Raw genomic sequence first — 20,329 nt, 5'->3', positions numbered from 1 at the left:
AGTAAGTCCAAAGTAGCTGGAGTCTGCGTGGATTATAGGGAATAAAAAAAGGATCAAGAAAATGAGGAGGGCAAGAAAATGGTCAGCATGCAAGAAGCAGAAGTCAGCATGAGGACTCATTGAGCCGTTCTTTGTCGTGGTCGTTTGAATGACCGACCGGTAAGCCGCCGTTCCATTCCCCTATAAATAACGCCGCACCCGAATCCCATCCCAAACGCAGACACAACGCACAAACACGGACACACGCATCCACCAAAATTATAGTTCACGACAGCTGTTTGCGTTCCGAGAGGAATAAAGCAAAGCTCCCCCTCGCAAGCCTTAAAGAAGAGGCAAGAAAAACAAGGCCCACGATCGAACAGCTCCAGAAGTCACGCGTTTCCTTCTTCCCTGCTGGAGTAGTTCGAGAATGGCGGCGGGTCGGCTTCGGAATGAGAATTCGAACGGGTTGTGCTGGGTGGGTGGCATCTTGGCCTCTGTTCTCGGAGTCTTGATTCTTTACCGTTTGGTTGCGAGAAAGAGGAGACGAAATGGGAGGGAATGCGTTAAAAGGATGAGAACCGCGAAGGACGAGGAGAGCAGATCGGTGAACGAAAATGGCGGGGGCGACTTTGACGTCATCGTCGTCGGAGCTGGGGTGGCTGGCTCTGCTCTCGCCTACACGCTCGGGAAGGTGATGTTAATGCAACTTAATTCTTTTCTTGCCTTCTGTTTTGTCTATGATCGATGCAGTACTTTCTCGAATGGGAGACGACAAATTATTGGACGAGTTGACACTATCAGTCTGAAGATAGGAATTTTGTTCTGCGCTGAGAACATCTCATAAAAATGGTTTTTATTTCTATGGGATTTATAGAGATGGTTTATGGTATTCCGAACTTTTGGCCAAGTGGAAAATGACATACTGCTAAATTCAGGAAGCTTGATGCACTATTTCGAAAGTCCTGGTGATATCATGAGATATGATCTTGCAACACCTGTTTTTCACCCCTCATTCGATTGCCTTGGTTTGATTGGTCATTTGAATTCTGATCGAGAGACATGATGTGGCAAGTTTGATTTCTCTCTGTGAGGTATTGTGATTGCCTCCACTGGATGAGCAATGGATGTTGCATGACCGTGATGTGTTGACTGGAGGAATCTTGGGTCCAGCGGGCATCTCACCATGTTAAGAAATTTGTTTTTGCTGAAAATGATTGGTTGGATCATAAGACATGAATTTATTTCGATCTCAACCTCTCGAGTGAGTGAATTCATCTAATCCTGATGAACTATGTGGCGAAGCTACAGATAGAACCAAAGTCCTGAATTAAGAGTGGTTGCTTTAACTTTACTAGCTGGTTTACTCTATGCACGCTTGCACTGTTCAGATAAAGCAAAAATCAGGCTAGTCTAGGCCTTGTGTTAATGGACAAGTTGGGAGTAGATTGCCTTTTTCTGATCTTTAAGTTTTCTACTGCTATATTATGCCATGATCTCAATTGACTGTTTTTCACCATGTCTTTCTAAATCAGAGTTCTGATCTTTTGAATATCTTGTGCCCTTTTTAATTCGTTGTCATTGGATACAAGCTTTGCCCTTTGCTGATCATCAATTTCGAATTCTGTTCCTAATCAGTCATTTGCGTGTGAAAAGCAGGACGGCCGCCGAGTGCATGTGATTGAAAGGGACTTGTCGGAGCCTGACCGGATTGTCGGAGAGCTATTGCAACCAGGTGGTTACCTCAAACTGATTGAGTTGGGACTTGAAGGTAAGTCTAGTGAAACTTTTGATGTTTTCGGCAATGATTTGGGTGCTACTCACTATGCTTGATTGGAAACGAATTTTCCTATTTCTTTCTGACAAGTACTAGAATGGAAGTAGATAGTACTTACCGTTGCCTCGTTATAATCATATTTTATTATTCTTGTTTCCATGAATACTGAAAACAAAACTGCTCACCGAATTGAACTTGATGAATGCAGATTGCGTGGAGAAAATTGATGCACAACAGGTGTTTGGTTATGCACTCTTCAAGGATGGACGAAATACACGACTTTCCTATCCACTGGAAATGTTTAGCTCTGATGTGTCTGGTAGGAGCTTCCACAATGGCCGCTTCATACAGAAAATGCGGGAAAAAGCAGCCACTCTCCCCAAGTAAATACCTCCAAACTCTGTATCGGCTCATTTCATTGCTTGTTGGCCTGTTCAATTTGACAATCATTTTCTGTTCTCCCTTATCCAAATGACTGCGGCTTCACATTTAATTTTATGACAAGATGACCATAAAAATACTCTTCATGCCATAGCCCAGCTCTTTCCTAAGACTTTTGATTTGTATGATTGCAGCAGACCTCTGTTATTTTTCATGCTATATGGTGTTCTTCTGTAAAAACATCACCCACATCCTTATTTTGTCAATTAGTCGATCAAGTTAATCTTTTGACTTCCATCAGCGTGCAACTGGAGCAAGGGACAGTCACTTCTTTGCTTGAAGACAATGGAACTGTCAAAGGAATCCAATACAAGACAAGAACAGGTCAAGAGCTCACTGCATATGCACCCTTGACCGTTGTTTGTGATGGATGCTTCTCGAATTTGCGACGTTCCCTTTGCGATCCCAAGGTAAGTACTAAAGAGGGCCAACTTTGCTCTCTCCTAGATATGACTTTTCGTATGATGATGTTGGCAATTTTGTGTCTTGAGATGCAGTCATGCTGGATTAACGTTAAACTGTTAGTGCTAATGTTTGCAAAGAGTGTCTGAGTTAGATTCACACAATGTGCAGGTTGATGTGCCGTCCTGTTTTGTTGGTCTAGTTCTGGAGAACTGCAACCTTCCTTATGCGAACCATGGGCACGTCATTTTAGCTGATCCCTCTCCAATCCTCTTTTACCCCATCAGTAGCACCGAGGTCCGCTGTCTGGTTGACGTACCAGGCCAAAAGGTGCCTTCAATTTCAAACGGGGAAATGGCAAACTATCTAAAAACCGTGGTAGCACCTCAGGTATTCATAAAACCTTTTCATTACATCGGATTCTTCTTGTCAATCCTGATTTTGTTTTTCAATGACTAGTGAATTATATGTGGTCTTGTGCTGACCGGGTGTTAATGGGCACTTCAGGTTCCCCCTGAAATCCTTGATGCCTTTGTGGCAGCGGTGGATAGAGGAAACATGCGGACCATGCCAAACAGAAGCATGCCGGCCATTCCACATCCCACTCCAGGAGCTTTGCTAATGGGGGACGCTTTCAATATGCGTCATCCGTTAACCGGAGGAGGAATGACCGTGGCACTCTCTGATATTGTTGTGCTACGGGATCTTCTACGGCCTTTGAGGAACCTCAATGATGCGCCTGCTCTCTGCAGATATCTCGAATCATTCTACACGTTGCGTAAGGTGAGTCCTATCAGTTGCTAGTGCCTTTGCCTGTGCAAAGTTTTTAGAATGTGTTTGAAGAAGACTAATTGTGATCTCGTGTATCTGCAGCCGGTGGCATCCACGATAAATACGCTGGCAGGGGCTTTGCACAAGGTCTTTTGTGCATCGCCCGATGAAGCAAGGAAGGAGATGCGACAGGCATGCTTCGACTATCTTTGCCTTGGGGGCTTGTTCTCGACAGGACCCATTTCTTTGCTCTCCGGTCTGAATCCTCGTCCACTGAGCTTGGTTCTCCATTTCTTTGCGGTTGCGATCTATGGTGTGGGGCGTTTGTTGCTGCCGTTCCCTTCTCCCAAACGCATCTGGATCGGATTCAGATTAATTTCGGTGAGTCAATTCACATCTCACGTACTTCTATCTCCCATTTTGTCTCTAGCTTGTGTTAATTTCTTGGCACAATATGTCACATTCATGAAATATGAAAGATGTTTAAATCATTTTTGCAGGGCGCATCCGGGATTATATTCCCGATCATCCGAGCAGAAGGGGTTAGGCAAATGTTCTTCCCGGCGACTGTCCCAGCATATTACAGAGCTCCACCGGTCAAGTGAGTGTCGGTTTAGTGAAGTTAGGTTGCTGCCGTGACCGAAGAAAGTTTTTGTATTTTTATGTGCATCTGCTGCTCCTTTTTCAGAAGTCCAGGGAGGTTGAATGTTCTCCCAACTAGGAGTTGAATAGTTGAACTTATATACATGTAATTTAGCTTTTCTCTTGATAGTAAGCCCACGTTTGGTGGTTCCATTGACCATTCTCATTTCAGTACTTTTCATTCCATGAATCACATTCTTTTGCCCTTGGGGATGATACTGCTGTCCGTCCACACAAAGGACACAATTTCAAACATAATAACAATCGGATATCAACATATCTATTTCAACCATATGTACATATCACATAAACTGATAAGTTGGTTATAACATCAAAGCTTCTATAGTCCATTGAAAGAACATATACAATTAGAACTCATCATCCCAACAAGATAACAACTGTATACACCACTTCCTCAAACCATACCCAAAAAGAAAACAATTCCCAAAAAAATTTCATTGATAGTGCTCTCACCTTATTTGCCGCTAACTAAGGGACTTGAAAACATGAAAGACGAGTGAAATGAGTAACCATGGCTCAATAAGTAGTACATATCTTCTAAATAGATCAAGCAACCACTATGCGTGTGTACAAAGAAATACCAAAACTTTATAACTTAAACTCCAAGTATAAAATACATATTGAATCATATATGAGTGGTCTCTTTACAACAAGTCTTTATACTAATATGAAAAACTCATTAAAACCATCATGACAACACAAGTATCAATGGTCAAGTCAATTGATTAATCTCTATTAAAAACTATGTCAATAGTCCATTCCATTAACTAATATATTGCTCAAATGCTACCATGGTCACAACACAATGCATAATGTAACAAGGCAACCAAGATTTCTCCCTTGACAAGGTTTCCATCCTACATATTTCAAATTGGAGATTTATCATACACGGGTTTTAAATAAATAATTACCTTTACAAATTCAAGATTGTCTAAACATAATATATTTAATATCAAGGATATCTCATATCATGACACTTGCTTTTTACCTCTCATAATTTGTTCTTACGAAAATTAGCAAAGAAATTCTAACACTATCATATTTATACCAATTCAGTTTTAAACCTTTCAATTGTGCCAATTAAATCCTAAACTTTTTGATAATTTGTCAATTTAATCATTTTGGGCAATTTAACCAAAAATTACTAATGTGAATAACAGTCATCCTATGTGACATGAGTTGCACTAATGTGGATAATTTTTACAATTTAAAAAAATGAAGTTTTTAATAATTTTTTATATTTTCTTTTCCTTCTTTCTCTACCCATTGTTGGACCTTTGCGATAGCCGACCACAGGCTCAGGCCCACCTCACTAGCCTTGAGCCAGGCTCCACCTTGCCAAATCTAGGCGAGATCGACCCTCACCAAATCCAAAAGGGCAACCCTCATCAGCCCTTACTTGTGGCCGATGGCAAAGGCTAGGCGACCAATGGAAGGAGAGATAAAAAGAAATATATCAAAAATCGAACTTTTTAATTGTAAAAATTATCCACGTAAGCATCAGTCATGCCATATAGGATAACCAACATCCATATTAGTAATTTCTAATCAAAATTGGCTAAAATAACTAAATTGGCAAATAGTCAAAAAATTTATGACTTAATTAACACAATTGAAATATTTTAAAATTGAATTGACACGATTTTCATACATTAAAGCTTTTTGGGTAATTTTTTCTTTTGCCCCTTGCTATTGCCAATGCTACTCCCGTTTTTTATAATATAATATATATCTTTCTAAATGTCTTTCGTATTTTAAATAGGACAACTAATTAAATTCAGAGATTCTTCAATTATAATCTTCACGGATTTCGCAACTCTTTTCAAATGACAATAATTTCATTTAGTTTTCAATTGAAAAATAGCATAATAAACATTAAGATCTCACTATTTCGATGACCAAATTGATATTCCATCGTTATTGGTGTAACAAGAATATATGATTTTGAAAGTGCCGTAATAACTATACTACTCTAAATTCGTACATTTTACAATTGTCATATTTTTCAAAATCTCTTGGGATTGGATTTTACTAATCTATCTCAATCTGCTTGTTATCGTTTTTGTCCTATTCACTTATCAACATCTTCTACCTTAGTTTTAAACTTTAAATTTAGTTAAAGTCAATTCAAAAATCATAAACCTATGCAATCAATTGTTTAAATTTAGTTCTAAATCTTTTGACAATTTACTAATTCAATTCTAAACCTTTCAATTTTATCAATTTAGACCTAAATATTTTGATGATTTACCAATTTAGTTCTAAACGTTTAAAGATTTGCCAATTTTACCCGAAACCATTAACAATTTAAGGCATGTTTTTTTTTTTTAGTTCAAAAAAATAACAAAAATGCATTTGGTAAAAATTTTGTTCCCAAAACCAAAAAAATCTATTTTTAATCAATGCTAACATGGATAATGGTTTGATCTCTCTCCTCTTTTTTTTTTCTTCCTTTTCTTTTCTTTTCTTTTCTTCTTTTTCTTTATTGTTTTATTTTCCATTGACCAACAAAGAGAAAGAAGGAAAAAAAAAAGAAAGAAGAAAAAAGAAGAAGAAGAAGAAGAAGAAAAAAATATAATAAAAATATTGAAAAACTAAAAGAACCAAAATTATACAAGTTTACCAAATGCATTTCTATTTCGGGTAGAATTTGTTTATAGTTACCAACGATTATTATCTTAGAAATTGTTCTCGAAAACAAAAACAAAAAAAAAAAACTATTTATATTCAAAATTGTTCCCTTAGGCAAAGGCCACCCTTGCCTTGTGGCCTCGAGCTAAAGATAATGGTTTGATTTTATTTTTTTTTTTTTCCTTTTCTTTTCTTTTTATTTTCTTCTTTTTATTTTTGTTTCTTTTTCCATTGACCAACCATGATGGCCTCATCGCAATCAACGAAAGTCGACTGGCCTTAGGCAAGGGCCACCTTCGCCTGCCTCGAGCAAAGGGCATCCCTTGCCTAGGTGATGGCGCTCTTGTCGGATCGCCTACACTCAGTCCTTGCCTAGGTGTGAGCGCCTACACTCACCTAAGGCTAGCAAAGGTCGCCCGCCATTAACAAGGCCTAACAATAGGAAAAAGGGAAAAAGTAAAAAGAAAAGAAAAATTGAAAAAATTCAAAAATTTGTTCGTATTAGTAATATTTAGCCAAAATTGATTAGAATGACTAAATTGACAAATCGTTAAAAGGTTTAGAACTAAATTGGTAAATCCTTAAAATGTTTAAGATTAAATTGACACAATTGAAAAGGTTGGGACAAAATTAACAAATTTCAAAAGGTTCCAAAATGAATTAGCTGCCAAATAACAAGTGAAGGACTTTTTAAACAATTTTCCCATCAAAACTACATTTGGTTGTTTAGATTTATAACTAGGATAGGACTATATAGGATAAAATATGAAATCTAAAGATTTTATTATATCCTATCTACTGTTTGATGATTATAATAATAAAGTCGGAAATATTCATGTCATATCATGTATATTGATTGTTCTAAACAATATATTAATATAAATGAACCAAGAATTTTACAAACAAAAATGATAAAAATCTTTTGCAACATTCTTACCTACTTTATTTTAATTTACTTTTTTTATTTTATTTTCTCTCTTTTTTAAATTAATTTCTTATTTATTTTGTTCTTCCCCTTTGATCATTCTCTAATAAAATTTTATTATATAGTAAATAGTACTAATATACCTAAAATATTTCATTTATATAAATATATATGTATATATTAAAATTATATTATAAAAATAAATTAAATTAGAATATATATAAAAATAAGATTAAATTAAAATAAATAAATTTTATTTTTTATTTTAAATTTTTCTTATATTAAAATTCAAATATTATATATATTGAAATATATTTTATTTTATATTGAAATATATTTTAATTTTATTAATTTGAGAAGTTTGTTATTAAAAAAATAACTTTCCTATATGAATGTTAAAAATTCTATCTACCTTTATTCCATCTCCCAATGAAATAATTTTATTTAGTCTATATCACATTTATATCCGAATTTATTCTATTTGAGCGGGCACAATGCGTAAAATATAATAAATTTTATGCTATCCTGAATTTTATTGCAACTGCTAAACAAAGCAGGGAAGTCCACATCATATATATATAGATTGACTAAAGTTTTTCCAAAAGGATACAAAATGGGAGGATTAGCAGGGTTGGTTATGGCTAATACTAGCTTTATCTTGCTCCACCTATTGCCCCACCAAATGTCCTGCGGGGCAATATTAAGACTAAGTACAAAAGTCCCATAAAAAAAAAAAATTAACAACATAAGCAAACTAGTATTTTTGGACTAAGTTATAAACTGAAAAAAAAAAATTGTTAGTGGGGACAAAATATGAGAGGAAAAATGTTGGGTTAATTATTGATTAATTGACTTTCGAATATAGTTGGTCATTCTAGTCGATAAACTAGGAACATATATATATATAAAGGTGAAGAGATGAGATGAGAGAGAAAAAGTAGATTGAATTGATGATTGATATGTTTTCCAAGCAAAAGAAGCCAAAAAACTATTTTATTTCACTTTCAAGTGCACAACTAATAAAAGAAAAAAAAAAAAGAAAGCTAGCCATTTTCCCTACAATTAATTTCACTAGATAATATTTTCTTCCATAATAAAGTTTCCTGCAAAACAAATACATACATGCACCATTCTTCCATTCCTCCAAAGAAGAATGATTTTCAATAAAACATATTTCAGGTGACGGAATTCAACTAACGATAATTTGTCGTCTTCATATGACTTTTTTCTGAGATGAATTTTCGTGATCAACATAGGGGATGCACACTTTCTCTAAAAACTTAAACCATTAGAGAACGAACACTTTCAAAGACAAAGACCTCCTCACTGTTTGATCTACGACTTCACTTAAGAAGGCGTCAAAGTACAATTGAGTTTGGAAATGAGTTAGCCATCCGCCCTCACCACTAGAGGTGTGCATGGTCCGAGCGGGCGGTTCCCAACCTAGAACCAAGAACCGCCCGCTAAGAATCGCTTTCGAAAAATTTGAGCCAGGAACCGTCGGTCCGGTTCGGTTCCCGGATGGATCTATAGAACCGGTCTAACCTCCACGCCTTCCTCTTTTCACCTTCAACCAGTTGCGACTCTCGCTCCGCTTTCGTCTCGGCCACCACCACCATCTTGGCCACCACCTCCGTCGTCTCCCACTCCTCCCTCGAGACCGACAATGAGGAGGACAACGGAGACGATGAGCCATTCTTAGACCTAGAGTTTACCCGTCCCTAAAGATGAGGATGATGGGGAGAAGCCTGAGGAGGGGGAGGAGGAAGAGGGGAGGTAGAAGCGGGACAAGCCCAACAACAAAGAGGACAATAGTGACAATGAATGCGGAGGTGGCAACGATGTGGAGAGAGAGTTCAAGTTCAAGGGAAGAAAAGAGAATTAACTCACTGTTTCACCGAGTTCGGACTAGGACTCAAAGGGAGATGAGTAAATCCGAAAATGAATTGGAGAGGAATAGGGAGCTCGAGGAGATTTTGAACTAAGAGAAACGAGATGGAATAGAAGAGTAATGAATTGAGACAATATGGTAATTGGAGCCCTAAATTTTAAATTTGCTAATTTCGAATTTTTTAATATTAAAAATAAATATATTTATTATAATATAACCAGTCTGATCCAATAATCGGATCGATACCCACCGGTTCCCATAAATTGGAAATAGGAACCGGACCGATTTCCTTAAAAACCACTGGTTCCGAGCAATTCCAATCCGATTCCGGGCGGTCCAGGTGGGTCACAATTCTTTTGCACATCCCTACTCACCACTCACCATCATTCCTATTCAGTATTCTTTTTGATCGATCGGGAGCACTTTTTCTAAAAGGGATGCAAAGGCCATCCCACTATTAAGTTTAGGCTAAAAGTCAAAACCAAGTGAGAGACGCAAACACTTGTTCTTAAAGGGCAAATTTTGCCATATTTTTCCCGGGAAAAGGGGAATACTATTAAGTTTAGGCGTGGGGCCTTGTTATCGGGTTGTTAAGGTCATGCCGAGGACCGGACTCCACTTAATAACGCATCGAAGTATAGTCAAGTTTGGAAATGAATTAACCATCCATCCTCACCACTCACTTGTCATTTCTATTCAATATTCTTTTTGCAATCACAATAAGGGATGTACGCTTTTTTCAAAAGTTTAATCCATCAGAAAATAAACACTTGCGGAGGCGAAGGCCACATCCATTTGGAAATGGATCGGCCGTCCGCCCTCCCCACTCACTCTCATTACGATTCACAAACTGGGACTTGTATGTCATGATCACAAGTCAAGACAGGGTCAAGTCCTTTAAGGAAATAATAGTACACCTTTTGCCCCGTTACTCCAAAATTTCGAATTTGAACCCGGACATTTCGGTTCGGATCTCATTTGGCGGGTCGGGCACTGACTCCAGCCCGTCACAAAAGGGTTCACCTTGCGAAAAACGACGGCAAGGGCAGGGGGCCGCCATGGATTTCCAGTGCAGCGACGTGGCTCGGTGGAGTCGAGCTCTCTCCGCCTACCCCGCTCGCATCGAATCCCTCGGCAAGCCCGACCTCCTCCCCCTCGACGACTTCTACCGCCGCCGCCTCCCCGCCCTCCTCCGCGGCCGGGACCCCGATCCCTTCGTCACCCGCTCGGAGCTCGCCCAGCTCATGCAGTGGAAGCTCGCCCGCGGCAAGTGGAGGTGCGGTGTCGTCCCCCTTTGACCTTCCGGGTTTTCTCTCTTGACGCGGACCCTTTCTGGGTTTTTCTGATTACCTCGCGCGGTGATGGTGGTGGTGGTGGTGTTGTTTTCCAGGCCGCGATTGTTGGAGTTCGTGTTGTCGCTGGACGAGGAGGCGGTGGAGTCCTCCTCCCGGAAGGCCTTCGGATCGCTCCCCGACGTGTCGAAGGCCGTGTCGGAGCTCACCGTCTTGAAGGGGGTTGGCCCCGCCACCGCATCCGCCGTCCTCGCCGCGTACGCGCCCGACGTCGCCCCGTTCATGTCTGACGAGGTCAGAAGCTGAGCCATAAAGTTCTTTCCTTTTATAAGAATGTGTTATGGAGATTATGTTTCAGTGATTTTGACAAAAATTAGTTCTTTTTCGGTCTGAAAGGCTATGGTGGCTGCTCTGGGGCACTCCAAAGATTATTCCTTGAAGCAGTATTTGCGGTTCGTGGAGAAACTGCAGGCTAAGGCAAAGGTCCGTGAGGCATTTCTTTTTTACACTTTACAAGTTGCAAGGGAAATGAAGGGAAAAAATGAAGAAAGGAAGTGGAAGGAAAAGAATGGAATACGAATTCGAATTTTAATTCACTTACATCCAACCAAACACTGAAACTCATATGCATAGTTGGACATTGCAGTACAAGACAGCCTTGCTATTTACTTCTGCTGATTAGGATGTGCAGAGTAGTCCCCATTTGAACCTACTCTAACCCTGAGGGAGGGTATCTCCTAAAACCATTTCCTTGTTATTGCACTGAAGACAAAGGCGTAGTCCCATATTTTTTTAAGGTTCGATTGGGATTTTTTTATGAGTGTGTCACATGTTTCTAATTGGTCAGTGTCTTGCTAATGGACATGTCTTGGTGTTGGATAGTCATACAGCTTGTCCTGCGCATAGATGACCCTGCTGTTGTCATATTATTTTTCATTCTCTTAGTACTATGGTGTCACCCTTTCGAATGACATAGGACATCAGGCACAGGTACAAGACCTTTGGTATTTGTCCATTCAAATGTGTCTGTAAATCAAATTTACCTCTTTAGTATATAAATGAGGTAAATCGAGACATCTGAGATTTTGTTCCTTGTATTAAAATTGAATGTGCACTGGCTGCAGCTGAGTTAGCTAGAAAGAAGCTATATAGACACTAACGTATTTTCTATAAAATAGACAAGCGAATCAAATAATAATAAAATGGACAGAACCAAGGAAATGAAATCGTATACTGGATTTGCATGGTTGAGTTGGTGCGACCTTCATCCACGGGGAGAGTAGCACATAATTTTACTATTAGTCAAGCAATAAAATGGAGATTATAATCACATTCAAGGACCCTACCCCCAATTACACTCATTTACTCCCACAATGTTTTGTCTTCACAATTCCTAGTAAAATAATATCTCAATCTCACAAAAGAATTACACAAATTCTAATGAACAAACTCACTCTAAGAACACTCACGTAGACCACCATCTCTTCTTCAGTGTACCAAAGACACCTACTGCCCAACAAGAGTTCCCTTATTTATACTCAACTAAGGATCTCTCATTTGTTGCTCCTTTTTAATTTGCATATGGGAGTCTTTCATTTTTATTGAAGAAGACAAACCCCACATGCTTTTCCTTATTCTTTCAATTCCACTTGCGGTCAAATTATAGTTGCATCTTGAACATAAGTACTCCATTTATATATATAATGGCCAAGAAGTCCATTTATTGAGGCGTCGTGTGAGAGCAACCGAAGGGACTCAACACCGAACAAAGTGTAATGTCCCTTCATTTATTTGCACCTATGCCTCCATCTTTGCTCTCTCTCCTCTTTCCTCTTTTCTCTTTTAAATGAAACTCTTCTTATCTTCTTCTCTCATTTGGGAAGAGAGAAGATCTCCCTTATGTGACCATCATCAAGTGCATCATGATGAGCCGTCATGATAATTCTTTCATCTTTGAGAAACGAAGTGCCCATTCTCTCATCCTCTTTTTTCTTTTACATGGTGAAAGTCCATGTTGAGCATTAAGTTCTTATCATGGTCCTTTGACCCGTAAAATGTCAATAGGAAGCGAAAGTAGACTTTGGACTTACTTCATTCCATGGACTTGAACTGGAGACATATTCAAGAATCTCCATCTTGGCTCGATGTTTGAGCTAAGTCACAATCACTTCATTGCAATTTGTTGCTACTCTCTCATAGCCCCTCATGCGCTTAACTGACACTTGAGTGCTTTTAGGTCCAAGCCACACTTGAACTTCCCTATAGCCATCAATTTCATCAAAATACCAACTCCACCTACGCATGTAGCAAGTCAAAAAGCATTTTCTGACATAACCTTCTCAACTACAAATAAAGCAAAGCCACAATTGCGTACTACAAATAAAGCAAAACCACAATTGCATTAGTATATGTTGTATGAACTTGAAAAGAGCGAACAGGAGAATGGCCGCTTTGCTTCTCAAAGATGAAAAAAAACATCAGGATGGCTCATCATGAGGTTCCTACATGATAATCATGTGAGGGAGATCCTTTCTCTAACCAAATGAGAGAAAAAAATAAGAAGAGTTTCATTCATGAGAGAAACAAGAAAAAAGAGTGCAACGATGGAGACATGGGCACACATAAATTAAGGGACATTACACTTTGTTGTTAACTCCCTTCAATGGCTCTCACATGCCTCAATAAATGAAGGGATTCATTTGCCAGCAACCGTAAAAGAATGTGGGTTTCCTCCTTCTTTAAATGTTAATGACTCCCACATGCAAGGAAAAAAGTTGCTACAAATGAGAGATCCTTAGTTCAGTATAAATAAGGGAAGCTTTCATTGAGCAACAAGTGTGCCTTGATGCATCGAAGAAGAGAAGGTGATTTACATGATTGTTCTTCAAGTAGTTTGTTCTTGTAATTACACCCGAGTGATTTAGCTAAACATTATGTGAGTTATTTTGTGATTAAAATTTATGTAATTCTTTTGTGAGATTGAGAGATTATTTCAATAGGAATTGTAAAGGCTAAACACTATGTAAGTCATTACTGTAATTGGAGATTGAGAAATACTGAGAGTGTTTGAGTACGTAAGTTTGTTCTTGTAATCACACCCGAGTGATTTGGCTAAACATTATGTGTAATTCTTTTGTTAGATTGAGAGATTATTTCACTAGAAATTGTAAGGGCTAAACACATACTGTAATTGTAATTGGGGTTGAGAAACGTTGAGAATGTTTGAGTACTTGAATGTGATCATAATTTTCATTGTATCACTTGATCTATAGTGAAATTTTGTGTTGGTTGGATGTAAGTCACACTAGCCAAAATCTTATGTTTGATTTCATTTCCTTTGTTTTGTCCATTTCATTATTATTCAATTTGCTTGTCTATTTTCTCAACATCCTTCTCAATCTCCGTGGTGCATCCTCTGTGACTCACCTTTTTGGATGTTATCTTCTACTAGTTTGCTAGAATTCTGCACTCACAAAATATGAAGATGGAATTCCCCTCTCTAGGGTGCAAATGATCATAGGCTCTTCTTAATGTGAAAGTGTGTCTAGCTTTTTCCAGTAACAGTCATGCCATTCTATGTCAACTATTGACACTTACTTGACATCTTTGTCACTAAAAAATACAGCGATACGACTCTTTCATAAGAGTCCATATACTTTTCATGATTAGTTTTATTGGTTAAAATGATTAGCAATCTGAAAACACACATGATTTCTAACCATATGCAGAAAGTAAGTTGAAGGGATCATTTGAACCAATGTACTGTCCATAATAGCTGACATTTTTCTGCACTTGTCTTACATTTTTGTTGTAAGTATAAAGAAATGTACTTTAATCAGAGAACACTCTGCAATCTATTTTTTTCTAAACAAGCTGTGCTTCATTTAAAAAACAAGGAAAGCTTCTTTGTGTTAAGATGGGCATACTGATGGCCCAAGTTAGTGAACAAATTTTGTAGAAATTATTTCCCGTGGTGATGATGGATGATGCTCTTCTACTAGTCAGTCTCTCTTATGTTGATCTGCTAAAAGAAGTCAGATTTCCAAGTCCTTCAAACAGTTAACCATGCATGTTTGTTGTGAGACTGGAGTTAATCACTATAATCAGAGTAGCTACTGAGAAATATCTTAGGAGACGATCACAAAAGCGTCCTCAATTTTTTCTTTATCCGTATTTGCATCCTTCAGTTTCAAAACCTGCAGTTTTCATCCTAAGAAAATGTCAGGGAAAAGATAGATAGTGTATGGTACATAGGAAATGGAAGAGATAGGAATAGATGGTGCAAAATGTAGGGGGTTCTTCTGAAACTTTAGCATGTTCAGAATTTGTAAACTGAAAGTTCTGAAACTAGACGATGCAAAGTGTTGGCTAACAAGAAAGTTGAGGATTGTTTACAATGTCTTAGATGTAAATCTCAATGCCCTTTCAATCGTCGTTGTTTATGATATTAATGTGTGTAGCCTTTGCTTATTGAGCACTTTCAGGAATTAAGCGCTGAGGGGCAGTTGTTCACACCATCAGACGTAGAGAGGGCCCTGTGGAGTTCCGCTATCGAGGCCAGGCTGGAAAACTCTCAGTCCGATTCAGTCGCGAAGACTGATGTAAGCAAAATGTCCAAGAGGAAGAGGAAAAGATGATTTGAAGCTGCAGTCAACGACATCAGGTTTTGCTAGTTTTGCTAGTTTTTGCTGTGTACTTGTACATAATTTAACGTCCACTTTCCTAGTCCAGATCGAGTTAAGATCACAAGCAATGCGATTGCTGCCATTTTTTTTTTTTTTTTTTGGCTGACGAAGTTATGGTCGCCCTCCTTCCTCTCCGGAACCTGGTCCACGTTATGTCGCCGGAAAATTCTTCAGTCTCACTATGTAAAGAATCCGCCATTGGTTCGCCAATCGAACCTAACATACAGAGGCCAGTACCGCATGGTCCGGTGATGAGCTTCCGGTTGTGACTTTGTAATCGGTGGACTGAAGTATCAGTGCCACGAACTTAGATGTCCAAAACGGATATTTCTCATGAAATGACGTCTTAAAACTTGTGAAATCGCCGGTAAGCTTCTGGTGCGATGTCGATGTCAGCTGGATTTTCGCAAAACTACTTTGGACATGGACATGTGGGCTAGAACCGAATGTGTTGGACATGAATTACGAGAATCACCGGCCAATAATGACTCGAAATTAATTCCTTAATTGAAGAGGACAAAGGCAATCTGTTCCGAACTTTACGCGCTTTGACTTTACAGATCTTTTGTTGGGGAAATTCGAGGATTGAATTCTGGAAAATGTTGGAATCGATATGCGCGAGAGACGAGAGATCCGAAGGGAATATCCCCTCTCGCCTTGACCCAACTGTCCCAACCAATCGACGATCAAAGATAGCTTCTTTTTGAAATATATTTTGCCTTTTGGTTTTACTTTTTGGGTTAAAATCACGAGACAAAAGTCCCATTGAAACGCAAATACTCTATACTTTTCTTTGTATACCTAAAAATCATATATTGGTTCATTGTAATATAAATAACTCAAATTTATATTAGTGTAATAAATACCTTGGATAGAGTTGAAATAAAAGATATATACGGATTTTTCGTAGCATAGGAAAAAGTTTGGGTATTAATTTTTTTATTACATTAAAAAAATTGGGGATTGACATAATTTGGAATTTTTTATGATATCCCTTACTTTATTTTGAACATATTTAGGTGATTTTGGTTTCTTTATTTTTTATATAGGAAAACTAGAGTGTTGTCAGAATTTGGTGTTGAGAACCGAATCCAATGCCTGTTGATTTGAAGGGTCCTTGCGTACTCTCTGACTCCGAGACACCCGTTCGAAATAAAATTAATATAAACAAGAAGGAAAATGTTTTTGAGTTATATTAGGATTTTATTCATTTCCTATTTTGTCAGGTAATTGCTTTCTAATTTTCCGTTTTACTTTTCTTTTCTTTTTTAAAAAAAAAAAACTGCTATCGATTACAATCTGGGTTCAGCCGTCGGCAATTAACTCTATAAATATTAGCTTTTACAAAAAAAAAAAAAAAAAATCTATTTAGCTTTTTTCTTGTATGATATTGGATTTTTTCCTCTGTCGATTCTTCTTTCCCCATACGTCTCCAAATATTCTGTCTAATTTCCATCCCATTTCTTGCTATCCGTTTTCCTTCCCTCTCGACCATTCCAGACATTTTTCTCAACAACCGACTTCCACACTGCACCAAGAATCCTTTTTTAGTTAAATAGATTAAGATGAGAATAAGGGTGCTTACCATAGAAAAAAAGAGTATGTCAATGTCACATTCCACGTTAGACGTGTAATTACGAGATGAAAGGTCGCAAGATGTGTCGGTGATGAGGTCATGGAAGTACTAAACAATGAATAAAAGCTTATAATATCATTAGTAGGTGTCTTAGAATATATTTGCTTGAGCAAATCACGGGTCACGGAGAGAGAGAGAGAGAGAGGAGAAAGGTATATGGCCCCAAAAGAAACGATAATCAAAGCTTTTTTACTTAACAAATAAAGGCTAATCAAAATAAGACATTTGTTTTGAATAAATAGATAATGATGTTTAGTAACAAAGAAGGGGGACAAACAAACCCCAGCTGCTCTCCGCACACGGTGATATGGCCAGGTGGGTAGGGAGAACAGCTTGAGACGATGACGAGAGCTTGAAGTTAAGAAGTCGTTTTAGCCCGTGGAAATGCTGATGAGAGATGCTTCCATGTATTTCCAATTCTCCATGTTCGAAAAGAAATGTAGGAAGTAATAATGGAATTCCATTGACTATGTATTCTGGCGTCTGGAGCAAGTTTGGAAAGGAGAATGCATTTCTATGTGCACATTAATGAGGTAGGAACACACGGTGCGACCGGTCAGTTAAAAGTGAGATGCACGCACATGTAAACTCAAGTGGAATGAAATTCATAACATGCAAATGACGATAATTATTCGATCACACTATGTTTTCTCCACCACATGGTGTCTTCGTCACATAAAATATTCTCTTTTTGGAGTAGAATGTATCTTGCATATAACCGTTGTGCCATGCAATGATGATTTACTAACGAGATTTTAGGCTTTAAAAATGTTAGTGCAAATCTAAAGATCTACAATTGATTGAAGAGAAAAATATTGGGTGTGGTTCATACTTTATATCAACAAGATGACATGGGGGTCCTACTTCTTAGTGAGCAGGCAGGGGTGATAGAAGACAATGCCCCTGCGATGTCGAAAGGCTTGTATAATTTGAATTCACATTTCATTAGTAATTTGGGTTTGGGACCATAAATAATTATTGGATATATATATATATATATATCTCTATTTCTTGTAAATTGAGAGATGTAGTAGAGAGTTACAATGTGTAATTATAGTGGAACCATGGCCGGACATAACTCTAATTTAAGGATAAACTAGAATAAAACATTGCGTCTCAAAATTTCTTTCTCGTTTTTGCTCTCTATTTTCTTTGTGATTGTATAGCAAATCCTACCAGAAAGTTGGTTCTTGAATATTCTACAAAATTAATACGTGATAACAAAAATCAAATGGAAAATTATTAATTGCAAGTTGAATTTATTAACGATACACAAAGGATTAAATTTAGGCTCACGTTATTCCCAAAATCTAATCAATGATAAGGCTCCTTAATTTATTGAGTTGAGATAACAATCTCCAGAAAATAAGTTAATCAAGATAGCAAATGGGAAGAGTGAAAGTTTATTATATCCATTGAAAATGTAAAAGCCGTACACTCTCCTGAAAAAGCAATATTGGCGGTATTTATCAATATAATGATGTTTTATTCTACCATATTATGTTATTTTCCATTCATTTTTACACGAATTTCATTCTTTCTTTTCTACTTACTAATGTGATATGTCTAATTTCCTTAGAAGACTTTTTATAACGAGTATGAGCATTGTTGTTAATCTTTGTTGATTAACATATCTTAAGTATGAATTATATTCATGATGAGTTCACTACTGCACCAAAAGAATTCCCCTAAAAAAACCTTGAAGTAAAGAATTGAAGATTACAAAGAGTTGCTAGAGATTGAACTTTGGAGAGACTTTGTAAATAAATATACTTCATTGATATTCATTTAATTAAGAATCCAATTGTTAAACTTAGTAAAATACTCGAATCTTCTCATAAGAGAGAAACGAGCATGTAAACATCTCCAATTTGAATACAAAAGAAGAAGAAGCGATAGTTTAAGGAACGTTACCAAAAATCATTGATTGATTGATTTAGCAAAAATTATCAAAAAAATCATAAATTTATCTTAATTTTTCCAAATCAATCATAAATCTTTTTTTTCACTAATTTAGTCCTAAACCTTAAGATGATGACGTGAACGTCGGCTGACGTCAATGGATAATTTTTTAACAATACTTTTTTCCATTTTTTATTAATTCTTATTTTATACTTTTTTCCATTTTTATTAATTCTTATTTTATTTTTCCATTTTTATTAATTCTTATTTTATTTTCTCTCTCTCTCTCGATCGCTACTCTCTCTCTCTCTCTCTCTCTTCTCTCCTTCTGCCTCCTTCTTCCTACTTCTTTCTCTTGCTCTAACAACTAACCAAAGGGAAGGGCCGATCGCTACACCGACACAACCGACAGTGGCAATCGCAAGGATTCAACAAGGTGAGCATCACTAGCCATATCTGGCAAGGGGGTCACCTCATTCATGGCTGAGCGAGCTCACCCTCAACAAGCAACAACAAGGCAAGCTTGCCACTGTCAATTGCGTCAATTTGCGTCCGGCCCTCCCCTTTGGCTAGTTGCTAGAGCAAGAGGAAGAAGGAGGGAGGAGGAAAAAAAAACAAAGAAAATTAAATTAAAATAAATTAAATTAATTCAAATAAATAAAATATTATTAAAAAATCCGCCGCAAGCCAAATTTAGCTGAATGAATTGAATTAATACAATTGAAAAAGGTTTATGACTGAATTGGCAAAAAAAAAGTTTAAGACTGATTTGGAAAAATAATAATAGGTTTAGAACTTTTTTGTTAATTTTCTCGATTGATTTACATTATAGATATTTTTTTTTCCTTTTTCATGAATCTTACTATTAATAGAGCTCCTATTGAGGTTGCTTTTGACCATTTAGATTTTTAAGGTGCGTCTAAAATTATATGAGGAATGAAAATAGCATAATATTAGATTAGTATTAGTTAGTGATCCCGGCTCAATGAGTCCTTTCTTCCGTGATTCACTTTTGGCACTAGTCCTACATTTTGTTTCTATAGGATCAAACTTATGGGACTTAAGGAATGACGGAAGGGAATAAAAAAGAAATAAAAAAAAAGAGGGAAAAATAAGTAAATAAAAATGAAGTAGAAGAACCCATATTTCAAATGAACAAATTCAAACTTGAAAATGATCTTTCTAATTCTCAAAGAATGAGGGGCAAGGAGAAAGATCGAGAAAGATCTCTTGTTATTATTATAAGATTGTGATTAGATTCACAGATATTTGGTAAATAGAAGAATCTTCTCCTTTGAGAATAATCCAAAATGGAAAGTGTTCAATTGGAACAT

At 37.3% G+C, this 20,329-nt stretch overlaps 2 protein-coding genes across 2 annotated transcripts; both read left to right on the top strand.

Moving 5' to 3' along the window:
- The first annotated feature begins 230 nt into the window (after positions 1-230).
- Positions 231-4,165, top strand: LOC104449232 (squalene monooxygenase SE1). The gene is made up of 8 exons (XM_010063310.3): positions 231-673; positions 1,639-1,750; positions 1,965-2,139; positions 2,439-2,607; positions 2,771-2,989; positions 3,107-3,382; positions 3,473-3,751; positions 3,871-4,165. Exons 1-8 carry the CDS (start codon positions 410-412, stop codon positions 3,973-3,975), a joined length of 1,599 nt encoding a protein of 532 aa, XP_010061612.2. The 5' UTR covers positions 231-409; the 3' UTR covers positions 3,976-4,165.
- A 6,339-nt stretch (positions 4,166-10,504) lies between these two features.
- On the top strand, positions 10,505-15,796 carry LOC104449233. The gene is made up of 4 exons (XM_010063312.3): positions 10,505-10,756; positions 10,871-11,066; positions 11,169-11,255; positions 15,257-15,796. The coding sequence occupies exons 1-4, from the start codon at positions 10,539-10,541 to the stop codon at positions 15,407-15,409; spliced, it is 654 nt and encodes a 217-aa protein (XP_010061614.2). The 5' UTR covers positions 10,505-10,538; the 3' UTR covers positions 15,410-15,796.
- The last annotated feature ends 4,533 nt before the right edge of the window (positions 15,797-20,329 follow it).

This window comes from Eucalyptus grandis, chromosome 6 (assembly GCF_016545825.1).
Source record: "Eucalyptus grandis isolate ANBG69807.140 chromosome 6, ASM1654582v1, whole genome shotgun sequence".
Taxonomy (NCBI): domain Eukaryota; kingdom Viridiplantae; phylum Streptophyta; class Magnoliopsida; order Myrtales; family Myrtaceae; genus Eucalyptus; species Eucalyptus grandis.
The sequence above is the reverse complement of the archived record's forward strand: the minus strand, read 5'-3'. Positions and strand labels throughout refer to the sequence as shown.